The sequence below is a fragment of the Ambystoma mexicanum genome, chromosome 2p, assembly GCF_040938575.1.
Source record: "Ambystoma mexicanum isolate Mex_15411 chromosome 2p, UKY_AmexF1_1, whole genome shotgun sequence".
Classification (NCBI taxonomy): Eukaryota; Metazoa; Chordata; class Amphibia; order Caudata; family Ambystomatidae; genus Ambystoma; species Ambystoma mexicanum.
The window spans coordinates 990,484,522-990,501,330 of NC_090923.1; the positions used below are offsets into that span (position 1 = coordinate 990,484,522).

The following is a 16,809-nucleotide window of genomic DNA, read 5'->3' on the forward strand; positions in this document are numbered from 1 at the left end:
GCCTGCTATGAGAGAGAAAAGACTAACAGCCAAGCAGTACACCTTACGGGAACCAATACAATGGTCATGTGAGGTCGGGCAATTATTGATCATCCCACACACACCTGACTTCCATTAAACTTCCCCACACGGATAAAAGGCGGAGCACGAGAGCAAACTCAGAGGCAAAGCACACGAGGAAACAGCAGTTCCAAGATGGTAGTTTAACAAGGGAAGAAAGACATCAAAACAGAAGAGGGTTGTAAGGAAGGAAGTTCCCCTGACCTTTTCGATAAGGAACCGTTACTTTCGTGAAACCTCGTGAATAGAAAGCCTAAGACCAGGAAACCAGGCTGAAGAATCCTGCATTGTGCGTCTTAGGTACCCCAGTACCCTCGCACGTCAGTAATCAAAGCATGGAGAATCAGCAGCCGCTGTGGTTCCAACCTTGACTGCAAGAACAAAGCAGCGTCAGTGAAATCAACAAAGCCAGAGAGTTAGGGAGACAGATACAAGACCAGTCTGTGTTGAAGTCAAGGTGGCGCACGCTGGAACGAACTTTGTTAAAAATGCGTGGGATAAGAAGTGCAAGTGAAGTTGAACTGCTGATGAGTGATTGAACTTTAAATCAAGCTACAATACCTTTGACAAAGTGGTCTAGCACCGCGCGGGCGCTCAATCGAAGGTCTCTAAGGTATACAGCTGAGAAGTGATAAAAGTAGATAAAGTTGGTCCGAGCCCAGCACAGGGAGATCAATTGAAAACGAATAAATGTGAATCAAAGTGGTCCTGCAACGGGTCAAGTAAAATCCTCCGCACAGTCGAAAGTCTTCGATTTCGTTGAAGTAAAGAAAGCTTTGGAAAGTAGAGAAAGTTGGCCCGAGCGAGGGAGATCAATTGAAAGCTTTGTGTTAAAGTGGGTCTGAGCCTGGCAGAGGGGGATCCAGGTTGAATCGAAAATCCCCCAAGAATTTGTACATGAGAATCCCGAGGCGAAAGGAACTTTTGAATGTTTGTCGCATAAGGCCCTCTGAAGAAAGAGCCTTTGAATGGCAAGGAGACTGCCACAGAAGGCCCAGATACTGAGATTTTAACTGCATCCTCGTGCTAGAGAAGCCAGAGACTGTGCTAAGCTCGAGTGTGCCGCCTTGTCCTGTGCTGAAAACATGGAGAAGGGAAGCCAACAGCTTGAATATCCCGACATAATTTCTTGAACACTTTTCTTTTGCATAACACTGTTTCCCACACTATTTTGTATTTAGAAGGATTGCAAATCGGTTTATTAGCTTAGGCCCTTTTATTTTCACAGATTCTTTTAGGACTGCATTATGTGATGGTCCTAGCTTGCTCCCATCTTTATATTTAGGTTTAGATAGGCATTTTTCAAACCCAATTGAAGTTCAATAAACACTGTTGAACTGCGATCACTTGTGTGTGTCTCCCTGTTTCATACCATGCCTTCCTTACACCACAAAGTACCTCAGCAGTGAAGAAGGGGTTGCAGATGGACGCCTTCACGATGCAGCTGCACATGACTGTTCTCTGCATTCTTGGTTGTGGTGACAAAAGAAAGGACACTGGATGGGAAATTGCAGCAGAAGTCGAGAGGAAAGGCTCCCAGCAGAGGATTCTTTGGGGCTTCTCACGGCTCTGTGGATTTGGCACCCTTTTCAAGTTACCAGATGAACGTTCGTCGTCTGTCATTTTGCCTTGATATCGTGGTCCAGCACTCTGGTGAGGGGCCTTCAAGAAGTGGAATCTTGCTTCTGGAGGTCCAACAAAAGTCCACTGAAGTTTCAGTGAGATTTGTTCACGGGAAGATGATGCACAGCACTCCGCCTCAAAGTCCCAGGGTATTGGCAGTTTGCAGTCCAGGAAGGTCACAGATCATCGTGGGATGACTGGAAATACAGGTCTTCTTAAGACCGATTGCTACCACCAGACCAAGGGTCTGAGTCGTCTTTGGGACTCCTCTGCCACATGGAAGAAGGGGTCAGCTCTGGAAGTAGCAGGCATCTACGGTTGCTGGCATCAGCTACAGGCGTCTCTCTTCTTCCTCATCCGATTCAGCTCCAGTAGTGGACTTGGCTTAAGCTTCCAGATTCAGGCCATTTATCCAGGAAACCAGCTAATCAACACATGCTACATTCATGATTTGGGGGGTGGCTGTCCTGGGGTATGCCAGAAGACAAAGATCTGAGAAGTTTGACTCATCCCTCGCTTCCTGTCTCCACAGACACTCTGGAGCCTAGTCAGGCTTCACAAAGGATTCCCGCCGAAGACAAAAATCAAACCAGGACCTCCACCTCCCCTGCAAGGACGGCAGAAGGAGGACCAAGAAAGGACAAGCACAGGAAAGATGGACGAAAAAAGAATACAGCCACCATTCTAGGTGAATGGTGACACTTCTGTGCATTAAAGCGGCTGGGTTGACAGCCTGCGGGTAAAAATCACACAAACGTTGGTAAAACACATCCACTACCACCAGCCATAAAGGTATGCTAGTCACTGTAACAGAAATTATACAAGAGCAGTCAGAAAGGAGGATACAGTGGATCCCCTCACCACTCCACATAAGGTGGGGTGTGCAGATATCACAATATAAAATGTAGTGAGGATGAAAAGAATCCTTTCTACCCTTGAGAAAATGTGTTCTACAAGGTAAGTAAAGGACTAAGAAATGTTACAGAACCTGTGCGAAAGGGGATACTATGCAACCCCTCAGCACTCCACATAAGGTAAGGTGTTCTGATCTCACATTGGGGATTGTAAAAGGATCAAAAGTATTGTCTTTGTCATTTATCTAGCACCCTTTCCCCATTTGTAGGACCTCAACGCGCTTTGTGGTTGTAATGCCCTCGGTGACCGCAGTCCATGGGTGGGAGGTTCTAAGAGTAAAATTAAAGATGCATGGGTGTATTTTGCCAGGTTAGGACTTAAGTGGGCTGGCTTGGCTCCAGTAAGCAGCCCAGAGGTCAGGCACATGGGTGGGTGTTGTTGCTGGTTTAGGATAGAGTGCTAGTGCCAGAGATTCGATGTGTGCTCAGCTAGACCAACATTTTTTTGTACTAATGCCAGGGATGTTGAGGTGTCAGATGTTTGTGTGGATGGCTATGTGAACTGCTAGATTGGAATAGCAAAGCCATAGCTGCCTCCTATGGTGCATAGATTTGTGGCTGTGCCTGTGGATAGAGTTCGGCTTCAATGTCGTTTTTCTTGGCCCAATGTGACTGGCTGGTCTCGCTAGTCATGGTCTCCCTGGATTGAAAGTATGAGCAGTGGGACAGGGGCTCGGAGGGGCAGGGGAAGGGAGAGGGTGATGTACCATAGTCTGTCAGTGAGAGGTTGTGGGGGGGGGAATAGGAGTTTATCATGGTGTGCAGCTGTGAACACCATTCAAAATTAGTAGGGGTATTGGTGGATAGCAGTGTTGTGTTTGGGTCAGTATTTCTGTGCGTCTATGGGCAGTATAGTGTGCGAGAGGGTTTCAAGAGGATGAAGGGAAGAGACAGGTTTTGAGGGCCTTACTGAATGCCAAGTTATAGTCAATATTGCAGATGTAGAGGGATAGGGCATTCCAGTTCAGTGCTTGCACAGAGGAGGTAGATCCACCCAGTCTGGTTGAGTTGTGATGTGGGACAACTAGGCGAGATGCTGTGCCAGATCGGAGCGTCCTTGAGGGGTGTTAGCAGGTGACGGTCTTGGAGGAATTCTGGGTTGGTGTTGCGGATGGCTTTGTCATTCACATGGCTTTCTAAAGAGGTAGTGCATCGACCAAGAGGGAGCCAATGGAGGACTCTTAGTTTAGGGCTGATGGGTTCTCTGGGAGGTAGGTTAATGAGCAGGAGGGCCGCAGCATTTTGTATTCTTGGCAGTTTCCTTAGCAGAAGCGCTGGTGCGCCTAGGTAGAGGCGGTTTGCGTAGTATAAGTGGGAGAGGATGATGCAGATGATAGCAGAGAAACAGTGAGAATACGTGAGGTATGGGAAGATACACCCAAGGATGCGTAGATGGAAGAACAGGTTCTGGGTACAGAGTTGATGTGTTGGGAGAGGGATAAACCTGTGTCCAGTGTGCATTCAAGGTTTTTCACAGAGGTGGAGATTGACTGTGGGGAGCCTAGGGATTGAGGCCAGGGAATATGTTGGGGAAGGAGAGCTGTTTTCCAGCAGACTAGGATTTCGGTTTGCCCAGGATTGAGGAGGAGGTGGTTAGTCGTCATCCAGTAGTCAATACCTGGGAGGCATGACAGATCTGGATGGTCGGAACCTGGTGATTTGGGGATTTAAAAGGATTATCCAGTGGTCATAGTTGGATCAGGTGAGATTGTGGGGGCGTATGAGTGCGGGGAGTGGGTTTAGATAGATGTTCAAGAGGAGGGCAGACAGATGCTCCTTGTGAGACCCCTTTTGTTACTGGTCATGAGGTGGAGGTGATCGGGTGAAGGAGCATGATTTGTGAGCAATTAGCGATGAAAGAGGAGATCCAAGAGAGGGCAGTGTCTTCGATTCCTACTGACTGTCTAGGAGGATGGTGTGGTTGATGGTATCGAAGGCGGCAGAGAGGCCAAGGAGGATGAGTACAGGCGCAGCCTTCTGCATCTGCTTTTCTTTTTAGGTCGTCCCAGACAGACACTAGTGAGGACTTTGTTCCTCTGAGCGCACTGAAGCCAGATTGGGCAGGATCCAGTTGTTGGTGTCAGGAAAAGGACGAGCTGATTGTATGCTGTATGGTCCATGAGTTTGGCCATGAATCGGGTGTTGGAGATGGGCCGGTAGTTCTGGGCAAGGGGTGTGTCGATTGACAGCTTTGTGCTACGAGCAAGAGCAACTCCTGGTGTGAGATTGGAGAGAAAGAGGTGAAGGTTTGTAACAAAAGAGGGTTAGGAGAGGGTTGGGCTGTGTGGGGGTCGGGGGCATCGGCATGTGTTCCAATTTAGAGATAATGGCTGAGTGTCTGTCCATAGCGACACTGTAGAAGTGTTCTGATAAGGTGTCACATAGGGATTGGGAGTTAGGGTGGAGGGGGGTTAGAGCAGCCTGCAGAATTGAATTCAGAAATGATTCTATGCTGTTCCTGGTGTCCAGACATTTGGTCGACTGAAAACTGGTCGAAAGACATTTGGTCGACGCAATTTGGTCAAAAACCAAATGGTCGAATTTTTTTTAATTTATATATTTATTTTTCGGGTTTTCGTTTTTAAAAAAAATGTTTTTTTAGAAAAAAAAAAGGGGGTTGGGGGGCACCCCCCCAAAAAAAAAAAAAAAAAGGGGTGAAAAAAAAAAGAATTCGACCATTTGGTTTTCGACCAAATTGGTTTGACCATTTGTCCAGTCGACCAATTTCTTTCGACCAAATGTCTGGTAACCGCTGTTCCTTGCTCGGGTTGTGAGAGTTTAGGATTCTGTTCCCATAGAATAGAATGCTTTCTTGATTTTTCTGATTTCCAATTTATTTATGCTCGGGTTCGGTTTATTACAGTGGTTTTGTTCTGGGTGGTAGGGGCGGTTCTCCAGGTCCAGACAGTGCTTGATGGATTTTCGCGATTTGAGTTTGGTGGTGTACCATCAATGTGTGGGTCCTGATCTCTCAGTTGGGCGTTTTTGCTGGGATGAGGGGCGCTCTAGATTCAGACAAAGAGTTTGATGGGGGAGAGGAAGGCCTTTCCTGGAGGGAAGAGTACTGGGAGTGAATTGAAGAGTTGGCTAGATCTGGGGTGATAACGACTTTGTTCTAGAGTGGAGGGAGAGGTGTGGTGGTTGGGCTGGGCCTTGGTGATCTGGTGATTGAGTGATCTGTCCATGATAGGGGGCTTGGAGGCAGTGTGGCAATTATGTATGTTATGCTGAATATCACATGGAGTGTGTGGTCTCCAGTGTGGGTGGGCGTTGAGATGTGTTGGGTCAGATTGAAGGTTTCTAGGTGGTCTGAGAGAGATCGGGTCATAGGGTTTGAGGGCGAGTCAAACCAGATGTTGAGGACCCCTATGATGTTAAGTACTGGATGTAGGTTGAGGTTAGTTGTCACAGCATCAGTGTGTCTGCAAAGTTTTTGTTGTAGTCAGGGGATATGTAAATGAGTAGGAAGCTGTGCGAGGCGGAGGGTGAGAGTTGGTGATTTACTAGAAGGGATTTATAGTCTGGTGGTGGCCGAGGGGTCTTTAATTAGTATTGGGAATTGGTGTTTGTGTAGTATCGCAAGTCCTCCACTCCTTCAAGATCTGTTGCGAACAGTAAGGTTGTAGGGAAGGCCTTTTGCGCAATGGGCTTGTAATTGTCAGCAAACCAGGTCTCCAATTAATTGGACGTCTGGACTTTCTTCTGTTATAAGGTTAAAGCAGTGGAATTTTTTTTGGAACTGACCTGGTGTTGATGAGGATGCAAGAGAGTTGGTGGGGTGTGCTTTCAAGTGCTGGACAGGTAGGGATGGGGATTGTAGGAGGAGCAGGAGTGGAGCGGTGGCAGAGGGTTTGGGGACAGTGTGGCCAGGGGAGGGCAATATGAGAAGGGGGTTGGTCGAGGTGCAATGGGGGGATAGGGTTGGACGGAGAGGGAGAGTGTGCGGCGTTGGAGGTGGACCGGGAGGGACAGGCGAAGAGGGGAATAGGTCTGGGACCGGGTATGGTGCCGGCAGGGCAGCTTGGGCCCTATAGTGAGGTGGCAGGGTTTGGGATCTGGTTGGATAACGGGTGATGCGGGGTGTGGGAGGAGCTGAGGTGGCCTAGGTCTGGACCCTTCCTTGACCTTCGGTGTGGATGAGGGGGGTGGGGGGGCTGTGATGGTTGAGGTTTTTGCCAGAGCCGCTCTTCTTGCGCGAAGTGAAGCATGAGTTGAGGGTAGTGGTGCTATGTTGCTCGGGAGAGGTGCGAGCGTAGGATGCAGCCGAGTATCTAGTGGGGTGGGGTGGGAAGGATGGTTTACCTGGGACCCTGGGCAGTGCGATGCGCTGGGGGTCCATTTTTTCAGCTCATGCCTCGCTCAAATGAGCTGAGAGAGATCTACGTAGAGGATGTAGCAGGTGAGGCAACAGGGTTTTTGGGGTTGATGAAGCAAGGCATGTCGTATAACTTGGAATTTTGGAGGGCGGGGGTGTTGGGGAGAATTCTCTGTAAAGGCTAATTTCCCAAACCTAGTGAGTCCCCCCCAGCAGCTTTGCTGGTTTTTTGGGGTTTATTCTTTCTCCTGCTAAGAGTGAGACTCTTTTCCTCCCACTCTTAGACATGATTTGATGTGTTCCTTTGACTTTGTATGTGTTCTATGGGCTCCTTTTCCCCATAGGGTTTCATGTGTTTTTGATATGTGGGTTACACAGCACCCTCCGTGCAGTAACCCAGGGGTGTCGTAGCAACCCCCAAACATAGACTCCATACCCTAGGACTGACTACTGTCTCCCAGGGCATGTAAAGTCACCATTGGCTTTACTAGTCTCAAATTGTGAACAGAACCAGTACAAACCATCATATTGTGGACGTACTGGTCGGGGCAATTCGATTGCCCCGGGGTCTGTTGTTCGAGGGGGCACTGTCCAGTCCCCCCCCGACCGAGTTTTGGCTGGTGGCAGTGGACACTACTTTTTATATTCGGCTGCAAATAAATTCCTATGGGATTTTCCCATTGTTCGAGGCTACCACTTTTTAAAATAGCCTCGAACATACCGCCAGTTTATTAAATTAATATAAATTCATCGTTTGGTATTTTTTGGCGAAACTTGGTTCTAAAATGGCGTTTGTGTTAGCTTCTGTGACTCCAACCCAAGTCGAGCCCTTTGTTCCACTTTTTGGCGGGCTTCTTCACAGAAGCCTCCAAAAGTGGTGCCACTCTGTCTGGGTACCAGAGAGGGTGTGGGAGGGGGTTTAGGCACCCTGGACTGAGTTGCCTCGGCAACTCAAGTCGCGCTCTTGTGTGATTGGCCCAAGTGGTGAGCCGCCCGGCTCACCACTTAGCATGTTTGAGTGACAGCTAGGCTGAATGAATGGGGGTTTTCTGCATAAAAGCAGGGCTTTGGGGACTGGAACTTCATAAGTCGCCACAGGACCTAAAGAATCCTAGGAGGGAGAAGCCGAGCCGACCTGCAACGACGACACCACTGGTGGAGCCCTGCTGAACCGTCTCACCACTTTTCCCGACAGAGGAGATGCCCAGCCCGGAGAGTCTTCTTCCTTTGACTGGTGGGGATAACCAGTTTGCCCGTCTTTTCGCTTTCCTGGACCATCTCGTGGCCGCCTTGCCTGTGCCAAGCACCCCGGCAACCGGAATACCACGGTTTACCACTACCGTGAAGAAAAGGGTGGTACCTTTTAACCGGGAATCTCCGCGGCTGGTTTTTTCCCTGGTAGTGCAACGACCTTCAGCTTTCCTCCACTTCGAGATCTGCTCTGGACGAAACACCGACTTGCACCCACTGCCAGGAACAACTGCCCCCGCTGGAGCGTTCTTCCCATTTTCAGGTACTGTGTCCCACCTGGCTTCCCTTGCGACAGATTGTTCGGGGTGACAGTAAATCCTCGACTTTGTAACCTGGGTTAGCCTGGGGCCTGTTAACTAACTTTTCCTGACTTGATCTCAATCTTTTGTGAACTATTTACAAAGACTCTTTGGGCATAACCCCACTGTGTGATCCTGGACACATTTCGCTTGCTCTAAGAGTGGGCCTGGCATTTGAACGTCCTTGCTCTCCAGTAGACTTTGCCTAACCTGCCTCACTGTGGTTATTTGAAAAGTATTGAGGTTTGTGTGCTTTCATAACTCTGCCTTTTTCCCTCCCTTTTTAAATAACTTATTAGAGTGCCATCTTATGTTAAGCGCTCACCACTGTCTGAAAATAAGTGGTGTTTCTCACTAAGACTGGTCTAATAAGTAATTAGGGTTGTATATATATAATAGTGACTGTGTGTTGAATTTACTTACCTCTTTTTGTGCTAGTGTAATTTACAAGTGTGTCTTTAAATAAATAATTATATGGTTTTACACCAAAGCTCTGGTCAGTGTTTGCTTGTGCTACTGTATCTCTGTACCTATTGTGTATACTCTATATACTGCCTAACTCATCTTGAGAGAAGTCTGACTGCTCAGCCACAGCTACCAGGTAAATCTGGGTGGTATAGACTGCTACCAATTGGGTTTACTGCCAACCACCTGTAGTCCTAAATCTTTTGCAGTGGTCCCTAAGGGAACTGCACAGGTTTCTGCTTAACAGGGGGCTGCGAGGTGAAGGGATGGGATGTCAGGCTGCACAATGGTAATGGTTGGGTTAGGGTGTGGTAAATCTCGTCATTTCTACTGGCACACCAGCGGGCAGCATGGCATCTATTCGGTGGGTCGGATGCATCGTGTGCTTGGAGGTAACAAACGTATGGACGGTGCAGTAGGGTCAGGTGTGGGAGTAGGGGTGGTGATTAGGCCAGTAATTGTAGAGACAAACACCTAGATTTGGGACACCTGGTGGGGTGTGCTGGGGGATCGTAGAAAGGATAAAAAGTATCCTTCTAACCTTGGAAACATTAGTTCACACAAGGTACCCCAAGAGAAACAAGGGAAACCCAAGAGGCTCCACAGCAACACTGCACAGAAAGTGCTGCATGCTGCAATAATAAAATGTAGATGCCCAAAAGGTTAAAAAAGTATAATTCCAAAAATAAAGAATGGAGTCACAAAATTATTATTATTTTTAATTTAATTGAATTACAAATTCTTTACAAAAAGCAATCAATAAGGTTGAGAATTACTTGCATCCAAATCTTTTTGTTGATAGACAATCAAACACCTATGTAGTGAGTCCCAGAAAAAGAAAGTGATATCCAAAGTGACAGAAAACTTATCCACACGTTCAGAAAAAAGGGCTGGGGGTCTCATAGGTGAGGGAGATTTAGCATAAATATCAAAATCTAACCTAACACTTGCCTGGGAAAGAGGCTACCTTCGCAGACTAGTGAGCCTTTGTGTGTGGCTCAGAAATGGGGAGTAGCACAGTCTAGTCAGAGTCCACATCACTGATGCATGAAATCCAGCAACTGCAGCAGATGTAAAACCAGTAGTTCTCCCGGATGGCACTCATTTTTCAGTGTATTTGTATTTATTTTATTTATAAAGCGCAGCCAGGCTCGGGGGCATACGGGCGCGTAGGTTAGATCTGGTTACAGTTACAATTAAAAACAGTCAACAAGGGTTACGTTACAGTTACAGGTAGGTACATAGTTAGTATTGCAAATGCATACATATATAGTCATTCAATATTTACAATAAACAAAAGAAAAAATTAAGCTGCACCTTCCAATACAACATCTAGTATCCTGGTTTAGCAATTTCAAGCCAAATTAGTGGAGAGTTTTCAGACTCAGTTGAAAGGAATGTAAGGGAGATGGGTCAATTTGGTAAAAATGAATGGGCCGATTACCATCATCGCTGATATCCATTTTCTCTACACGCCGGTCGTCAGACTGCGGAAAAAGATCTGGGTATTCTGCACCAATTTCATAGTACTCGCCTTCCTCCAATTCCTCCTCTGGCTCAGAGCGCCATAGGCCTCGCCCACGTATTCTGTACAGAAAAGAAAGTATGTTTTCGTTTTCACCCTTCATATTAGTAAGTGCAAACGGAGGGTGCAATCTACAAAAGGGTCATGTTGGCAGGAAATTACATAGTGGATTTGGACTCTACAAAAGCTCCACCTTATTTTAACAGGATAATGTATTGTAAACAAATAAAATATGATGCTGGGCATCCAGCTCCATTCACGTGCACCACATACCACTAGATGTCAAGTTAAGGAGCCATCACATTTACATCAAGGAATATTCAACAGCATTAAATATATGAAATGCTGCATTAAAACATCATTTGTCAGTAACATTCCCTTATATAAAGGGAAATGTGTCTACAATGATAATCTGAAAAATTGAAGTAAATATTTTATTCACAATTAGGAAATGCATACACTGTTCCAAATACCACCTAGCATGGAATGTTGGCTTATAGCAGGTTTCTGTAAAGAAAGTATAATAGTACCAAATAGCATGGTTCATTTGAGTATTTTAAGAAACTTGGTGTTTTACAAAAGTCACTGTCTATGACAGAACTTAGCAAAGCCCACCTTGGGTGAACCGGGTTCAAACTCCTAGGTTTGGCATGAACCACACAAAGGTTTGATAGAATGGCAAGCAGCCGGGCTTAGTCCAAGGAGGGAGGAGAGCTGTAGTGAGGTACAAAGAACTCAGAGCATACAGTAGTGCAAGAAAACACTGATACATTTAAGTCAAGTAAGTACTATAACTAGAAGCAATAAAAGAACACTTGCAGCACATTACAATAGTAGACCACTGTTGGATAGCTTTTTCAGTCACAAATCACATAGTAAAACCATCTACACTTGGATACAAACGTCTCCTAACCTTTTAGTAACTTTGTTCCGGCCTGTTTTAAAGAGTCAACCCTATCGTATGAGAGTCTCACAATGTTCAGAGGAAACACTGGGGAACCAGAGACCAGGGGTTGAGCAAGGAAGGCAGGAAAACAGAATACAAGGTTCAGAATGGCAAAGTCCAGTAGGATCTCTTCTCGGTTTGAAGGTAGATAAAAGTAAGGTTTCACAAGCCAAGGAAATCAGGATGTTGACTTGAAGGATTGCCCCAATGACCAATATCCTAAGGCAAAATTAAATTACAAAGAGTTGTCCACCCCAATGTAACTATGGAGGACTGTGGGGTGAGATACAAGCTCTCTTTTGCCCCCAGGATCAAGCAGGCAGATTCCAGGCAAGTTGAAGCAGGACAGTTTCTTCAGGTGAAAAAGCAGTTGCTGAAGGACTGTTATGGAGATTAGGGGACGACAGACCGGGTCAGAGGTTTCTTGGTCTTGGTGACAGAAGAAAGGGACTTCAGTGGATCTGGCAACCGCTCTTGTTCAAAGCGATGTCCAGCAAAGGATCTTTGCGGTTCTTGCTTGTTGGTGCCTTCAGAGGCTTGAAGGATGGTTGTCGAGGCGGTAGACTCTACCGTTTCTCTGTCCTCTTCTCTGGTAAGATGACATTTGTGAGCTGGATCAGGTCACTGCAAGCTTAGAAGAATGCTCACAAGAAATCTACACTTCGGTAGACTATGCACAGTGATTCAGCACAGGACCCCGGGTATTGGTGAATTGCAGGCCATGGTGGTCGCAGCTCTTCCAGGGATGGCGTAATTTGTAGTTTATCTTGGGACTGGTTAGGTCCACCAGTCCAAGGGAAGGAAGTTGTCTTCAGTCCTTCCCGGTCGCTTGGAAGACTAGGTTGGGCCGGCAGTGGTCATTGGAAGTTGCTGGAGGTGCACTTCTTCGTCCTCTTTGGATACTGTTTCAGTGGTCGACTCTGGGTTTCAACTCCAGGACTTCAGAACGTATCCAGGAACACCCATTGAGTCCACCAATCAAGTCCGATGCACCATTCAAACTTGGGGATGGCTGTCCAATGGGGATAGGCAGTCTCCCAGTCTGAACTGGTTTCACTCAGGGACACTGCAGGACAAAGTACAGAGGCGTTTCGGTCGACCTCCCCCACTTCCTGCCCTGCTAGTCAGTCCAAAGAGATTTGCTAGCTTTCTAAGGGAAGCCATGTGAAGACAAAGGGACAAAAGGACCCTCGCCCACCTAGCACTGTAGAAGAAGGCAACAGTAAGGACAAGTCACAAGTCATCGATTTCAGGGTTTGGGAAGGTAAGATCACCATTGTGGCTGAATGGTTTGCCTTGGGACCTTTACTGCAGCGGCAATGACAGCCCGTGACAAAAGTCAATAAAAAGTTGTGTAGTAGGTACATTGCCACCAGCCTGAACAGATGGACGTTACCAGAGAGTCGAGAAATGGGAAACATTGCATCCCCCCCCACTACACATAAGCTGGGGTGTGTTCATCAGGCAAAAGAAAATACAGGTAGGATAAAAAACATCCCCCTTTCTTGGTAAATGAGTTAACCAAAGGAAAATTTAAAAAAAAACAATGAAGGAGAAGCCCCAGGAGCTTGCAACATCACTGCACATAGGGTACGGTGTGCTGTAGATTTCTTAAAATGAGGGGACATCATGATTCCAAAAGGAAAAAGAAATAAAGGGGGGTTCCCATGATCAGAGTAAAAGGAGTGTGTGGAAAGAGGTTCCCACTCAGTAGAATCATTCAAAAATCTAGGAGTCCAGCAAAAAGTGCTGGGGGACTCTCTGGTGGAGAGAATTTCATACAAAAGGGAAATCTACTCTTAACACTTGGCTAGCACAAGATGTACCCTTTTGCGATGTCTTTTTATAAAGCAGTGTTCCAAAAAGTGAGTTGAAACCCCTGTGGTAGGCAGGCATTAGGGGAGGGGAGAAAGACAATGATCAAAGAACAAAACATATATTGTGCTGTTAGGAGAAACAAAAGTAGTCTATTTGAAGAGTAAGGACTGCTCCCAAGGCGGCAATGTAGTGATGGGTTCCCATAACAAAATATTTATATTTTAATTCCTATGTTTATCAAAAGAATGCAGCATTCATAGAGAGTGGCACTCTAATTGGTTACATTCATCAATATCTAGGCAATAATATCTAAAGTGAGAAAACAAAAATGAAAATACTGCTGGAAATCCCATATTATCAATAATATACTGACAATAGCTTTGGGACAGCTACTAAGCAGCTATCTGGTTAGGAAATTTAAAAATTGTCATCATTCTCTCGCATTCCCACCAATTGGGGGCCTGATTTGGGGTTTATTCCCTACTGGACTTTCCTTCCCAACCTTATGCGACAGTGCTGTGGTGAATTAGGAGGGCTAAATCCTTATTTTCCATGTACCCTTCCTTCTGGATCCATTCCTGGTTTTAGGCAGCCAGTATGCCGCTTTAATCAAAAGACTAAGCTTCCCAGAATACCTAACCCACTGCTTCATCTCCGCCCTTGCAGGACAAAGGTTGGTTGGAGGATAAGCAGCACCTCTGGCTGGCAGGTGCAGCAAGCAGCGTGTGCTCGTTAGCCAGCTTTAAACGGCTCAGTTTGCTTTAGTCCACTGCTAGTCATTGATGCAGTGTTCCTGTTTGAACAAAGGTGTACCCTGGTTCTTAGCTCAGGGTCTAGTTCCTCGTTCTATTTTCTTGTTCCCTTTTCCCTGGATTTCAAATTTAGTGTGTAATTAGTAATTCTGCTTCCTGGATTCCTCTTCGGTCTTACTCTGTTTTGCAGTCTGCACCTCCATGTGCTTTCCTTTTTCTGTGCAGCCCTGCTCGTCTGTGTTCTTTATTCGTTTGACTTTGCCCTATTCTTCTTTGAAACCTTGATCCTTTAGTCACTCCTCATATATAGATTTCGTATTTTTCCATTCCTTCCCTGGTGAGTGAGGAGGTTTTGCCCTTGTAAATTTGTTTTCCCTGCTCTTGTTCCTTTATTTTCTCTTTGAGTCTGTTCCAGGTTTCCCCTTGCACTTCTCCCTTTGTTCCCTTATTGATTATTAGGTGTGGTGTGCTGTTGTAGCCAGCTCCTGTGTGAATGTGTACGTTTCCCTCACTATTCTGTAATCAATATTCCTACTTCTCCCTTGTATTAAGTTATCCTCCCTTTGCTGTTATAGCCATTCTGGGTCCCTGTTTGATCAACAGGGTTTGTAGGGTTCCCTGACATTTCAGCTGGTATTTCACATCCTCGTGACTATTGTCTTGTAGTTACCCTTTACAACACCATCAAGGGTGTTGGCTCACAGATCCTGTTTCTTGCCTGGTATGTGGGCCTAGTGCCGACAGTACCTCTAACTGCAATTGTGGGTAAGGAGCTTGCTGACTTTCATTGTAATACAAGGAGCTTCTAAGTGCTTGCCCCACATCCTTTTTCATATATTTATATTCTTAGCATGCTATACTTGCACATCCTTGGTTTTAGTGTACATGTGTCTTGGTTCCTGAGTGCATGTTTTTGTGCACATTTCATTTGCCATATTCACGGCCTTTGTCCAGTCATGACAAAAACAAGATCAGACAGCTCAGTGTGAGAAGCTTTGAACGACAGGAAAAATGTTACTTCACAAAAATAGTCTTTTTGCAGCATGTATCCGCTTTAGACATGCTTTCCAGCATCCATCAACTAGTGGTTGGTTGGGAGTATTATCATATATTTATGAAACATTTAGGGATAGACTGTGCTGTTTCCATAATGGGAATTGTGTGCTACTTGTTCTTTCTATCTGCAATCTTCTACTTGACACCACCTACAAATTACTTATTTTTAACTTCTTCCAATTATAAAAATGGTCGTATGAATGTCAAGTACTATTACTGCTTACGTTATCTGTAACTGAACTTGATATAAGGTTATAAAATGAATTACAAATTCTGCAATGAGTTCCCCCAAACCAAATCATTAGTATGGGATACATTACTCACTGTAATCGTATTTCTGATGCTTGTATCTGCCTAGATTCACATGCTGTGCATAGGCCGACATCTAGTGGAAGCTGCGGAGTATTAGTTTGTTTTTCGAAACTCGAAAATGGGCGTCGACACAGGGCGTGCCAGTAATACTATCCCTAGTGTGACGTCCACTGTACCCATGATCCCAAACACGTCTAGGACCCTCAGATTGTATTTTTTCTGACATGAGGTAGCATGAGGAGTAGCGTGAGTAGATAATCCAAGCAGACAGATCGATAAGACTACAAGCATCCATGCGCCTTCTCTCAGAGGGGAGGAAGGGTGGGTCGCATGTGAATCTAAGCAGATACAAGCATCAGAAATATGATTACGGTGAGTAGTTTATCCCTTCTAAGGCTTGTGGAATCTGCTTAGATCACATGCTGTGCATAGATTAGCGAGCAGTGTTAGAAGAAGGAGGTGGGATGTGAGAAGGGTCATGAGCAAATAAATGTCTTAGAACCGCTTGTCCCACTTGAGTATCTGTCTTGGAATGGGTGTCAATGCAGTAGTGCTGAGTAAAAGTGTGAATAGAGCTCCAAGTAGCTGCTTTGCAAATGGTGTCAAGGGGTACATTTGCAATGAAAGCCAGAGTGGCCCTAATGCCTCTTGTAGAGTGGGCTCTTGGCGTGAAAGGCAGAGTTTTTTCAGAAAGAGTAACACAGCTGGTTACAATTAACAATCCACTTAGAGATGGCACCTTTAGAGACGCGATCTGCCTCTCTGCCAGTAGCTACGGAGACAAACAGCTGATCTGTTTTCCTTAGCGGTCTGGTTTTGTTTACATAGTAGAGGACCGCCCTACGCACATCTAGGGTGTGTAGTTTCACCTCAGCCGAGCATTGTGCGTCTTGGAAGAAAGCTGGAAGCTCAATGGACTGGTTCACATGGAATTTAGAAATAAACTTAGGTGAGAACCTAGGGTGTGGACGTAAAACCAGTTTATCTTTATGAACTGTAAAGAATGGATCTTGCACTGACAGAGCCTGAATTTCACTGACCCTTCTTATAGATGTTATTGCTACTAAGAAGGCCGTCTTATAGGTCAGGTGTTTGAGAATGCTTTTATGCATGGGTTCGAATGGGGGGCCCATGAGTTTAGATAGCACCACGTTAAGGTCCCATCCTGGTGGTGGGTAAGAAATAGGAGGGTGAAGTCTCTTTACTCCTTCCATGAAAGCTTTAACCACTGGTATCTTCCACCACAACACCTTGTTATGGGAGGTGGTGTATGCTGACCGCGCTGCCAGGTGTACCTTCAGTGAGTTAAATACCAGTCCTGCATCCAGCAGGTGTAGCATGTATGTGACAATTGTGGAAGGAGTGCAATCAACTGGGTTGACTTGCTTATTCTGGCACCAGATAACAAATCGTTTCCATTTGTCAAAGTAGCAGTGCCTTGTGTTTGGCTTCCTAGATTCTTTTCGGATGTCC

The 16,809-nt window shown here is 45.9% G+C and overlaps 1 protein-coding gene across 1 annotated transcript in view; it reads right to left on the reverse strand.

Annotated features, from left to right (window-relative positions):
• SART1 (spliceosome associated factor 1, recruiter of U4/U6.U5 tri-snRNP) overlaps window positions 1-16,809 on the reverse strand; it is a 1,237,846-nt gene that overhangs the window by 440,256 nt on the left and 780,781 nt on the right. Inside the window, exon 11 of the mRNA XM_069644803.1 lies at window positions 10,372-10,514. Coding sequence (XP_069500904.1) covers window positions 10,372-10,514 — 143 coding nt within the window. The remainder of the gene's footprint in view (window positions 1-10,371; window positions 10,515-16,809) is intronic.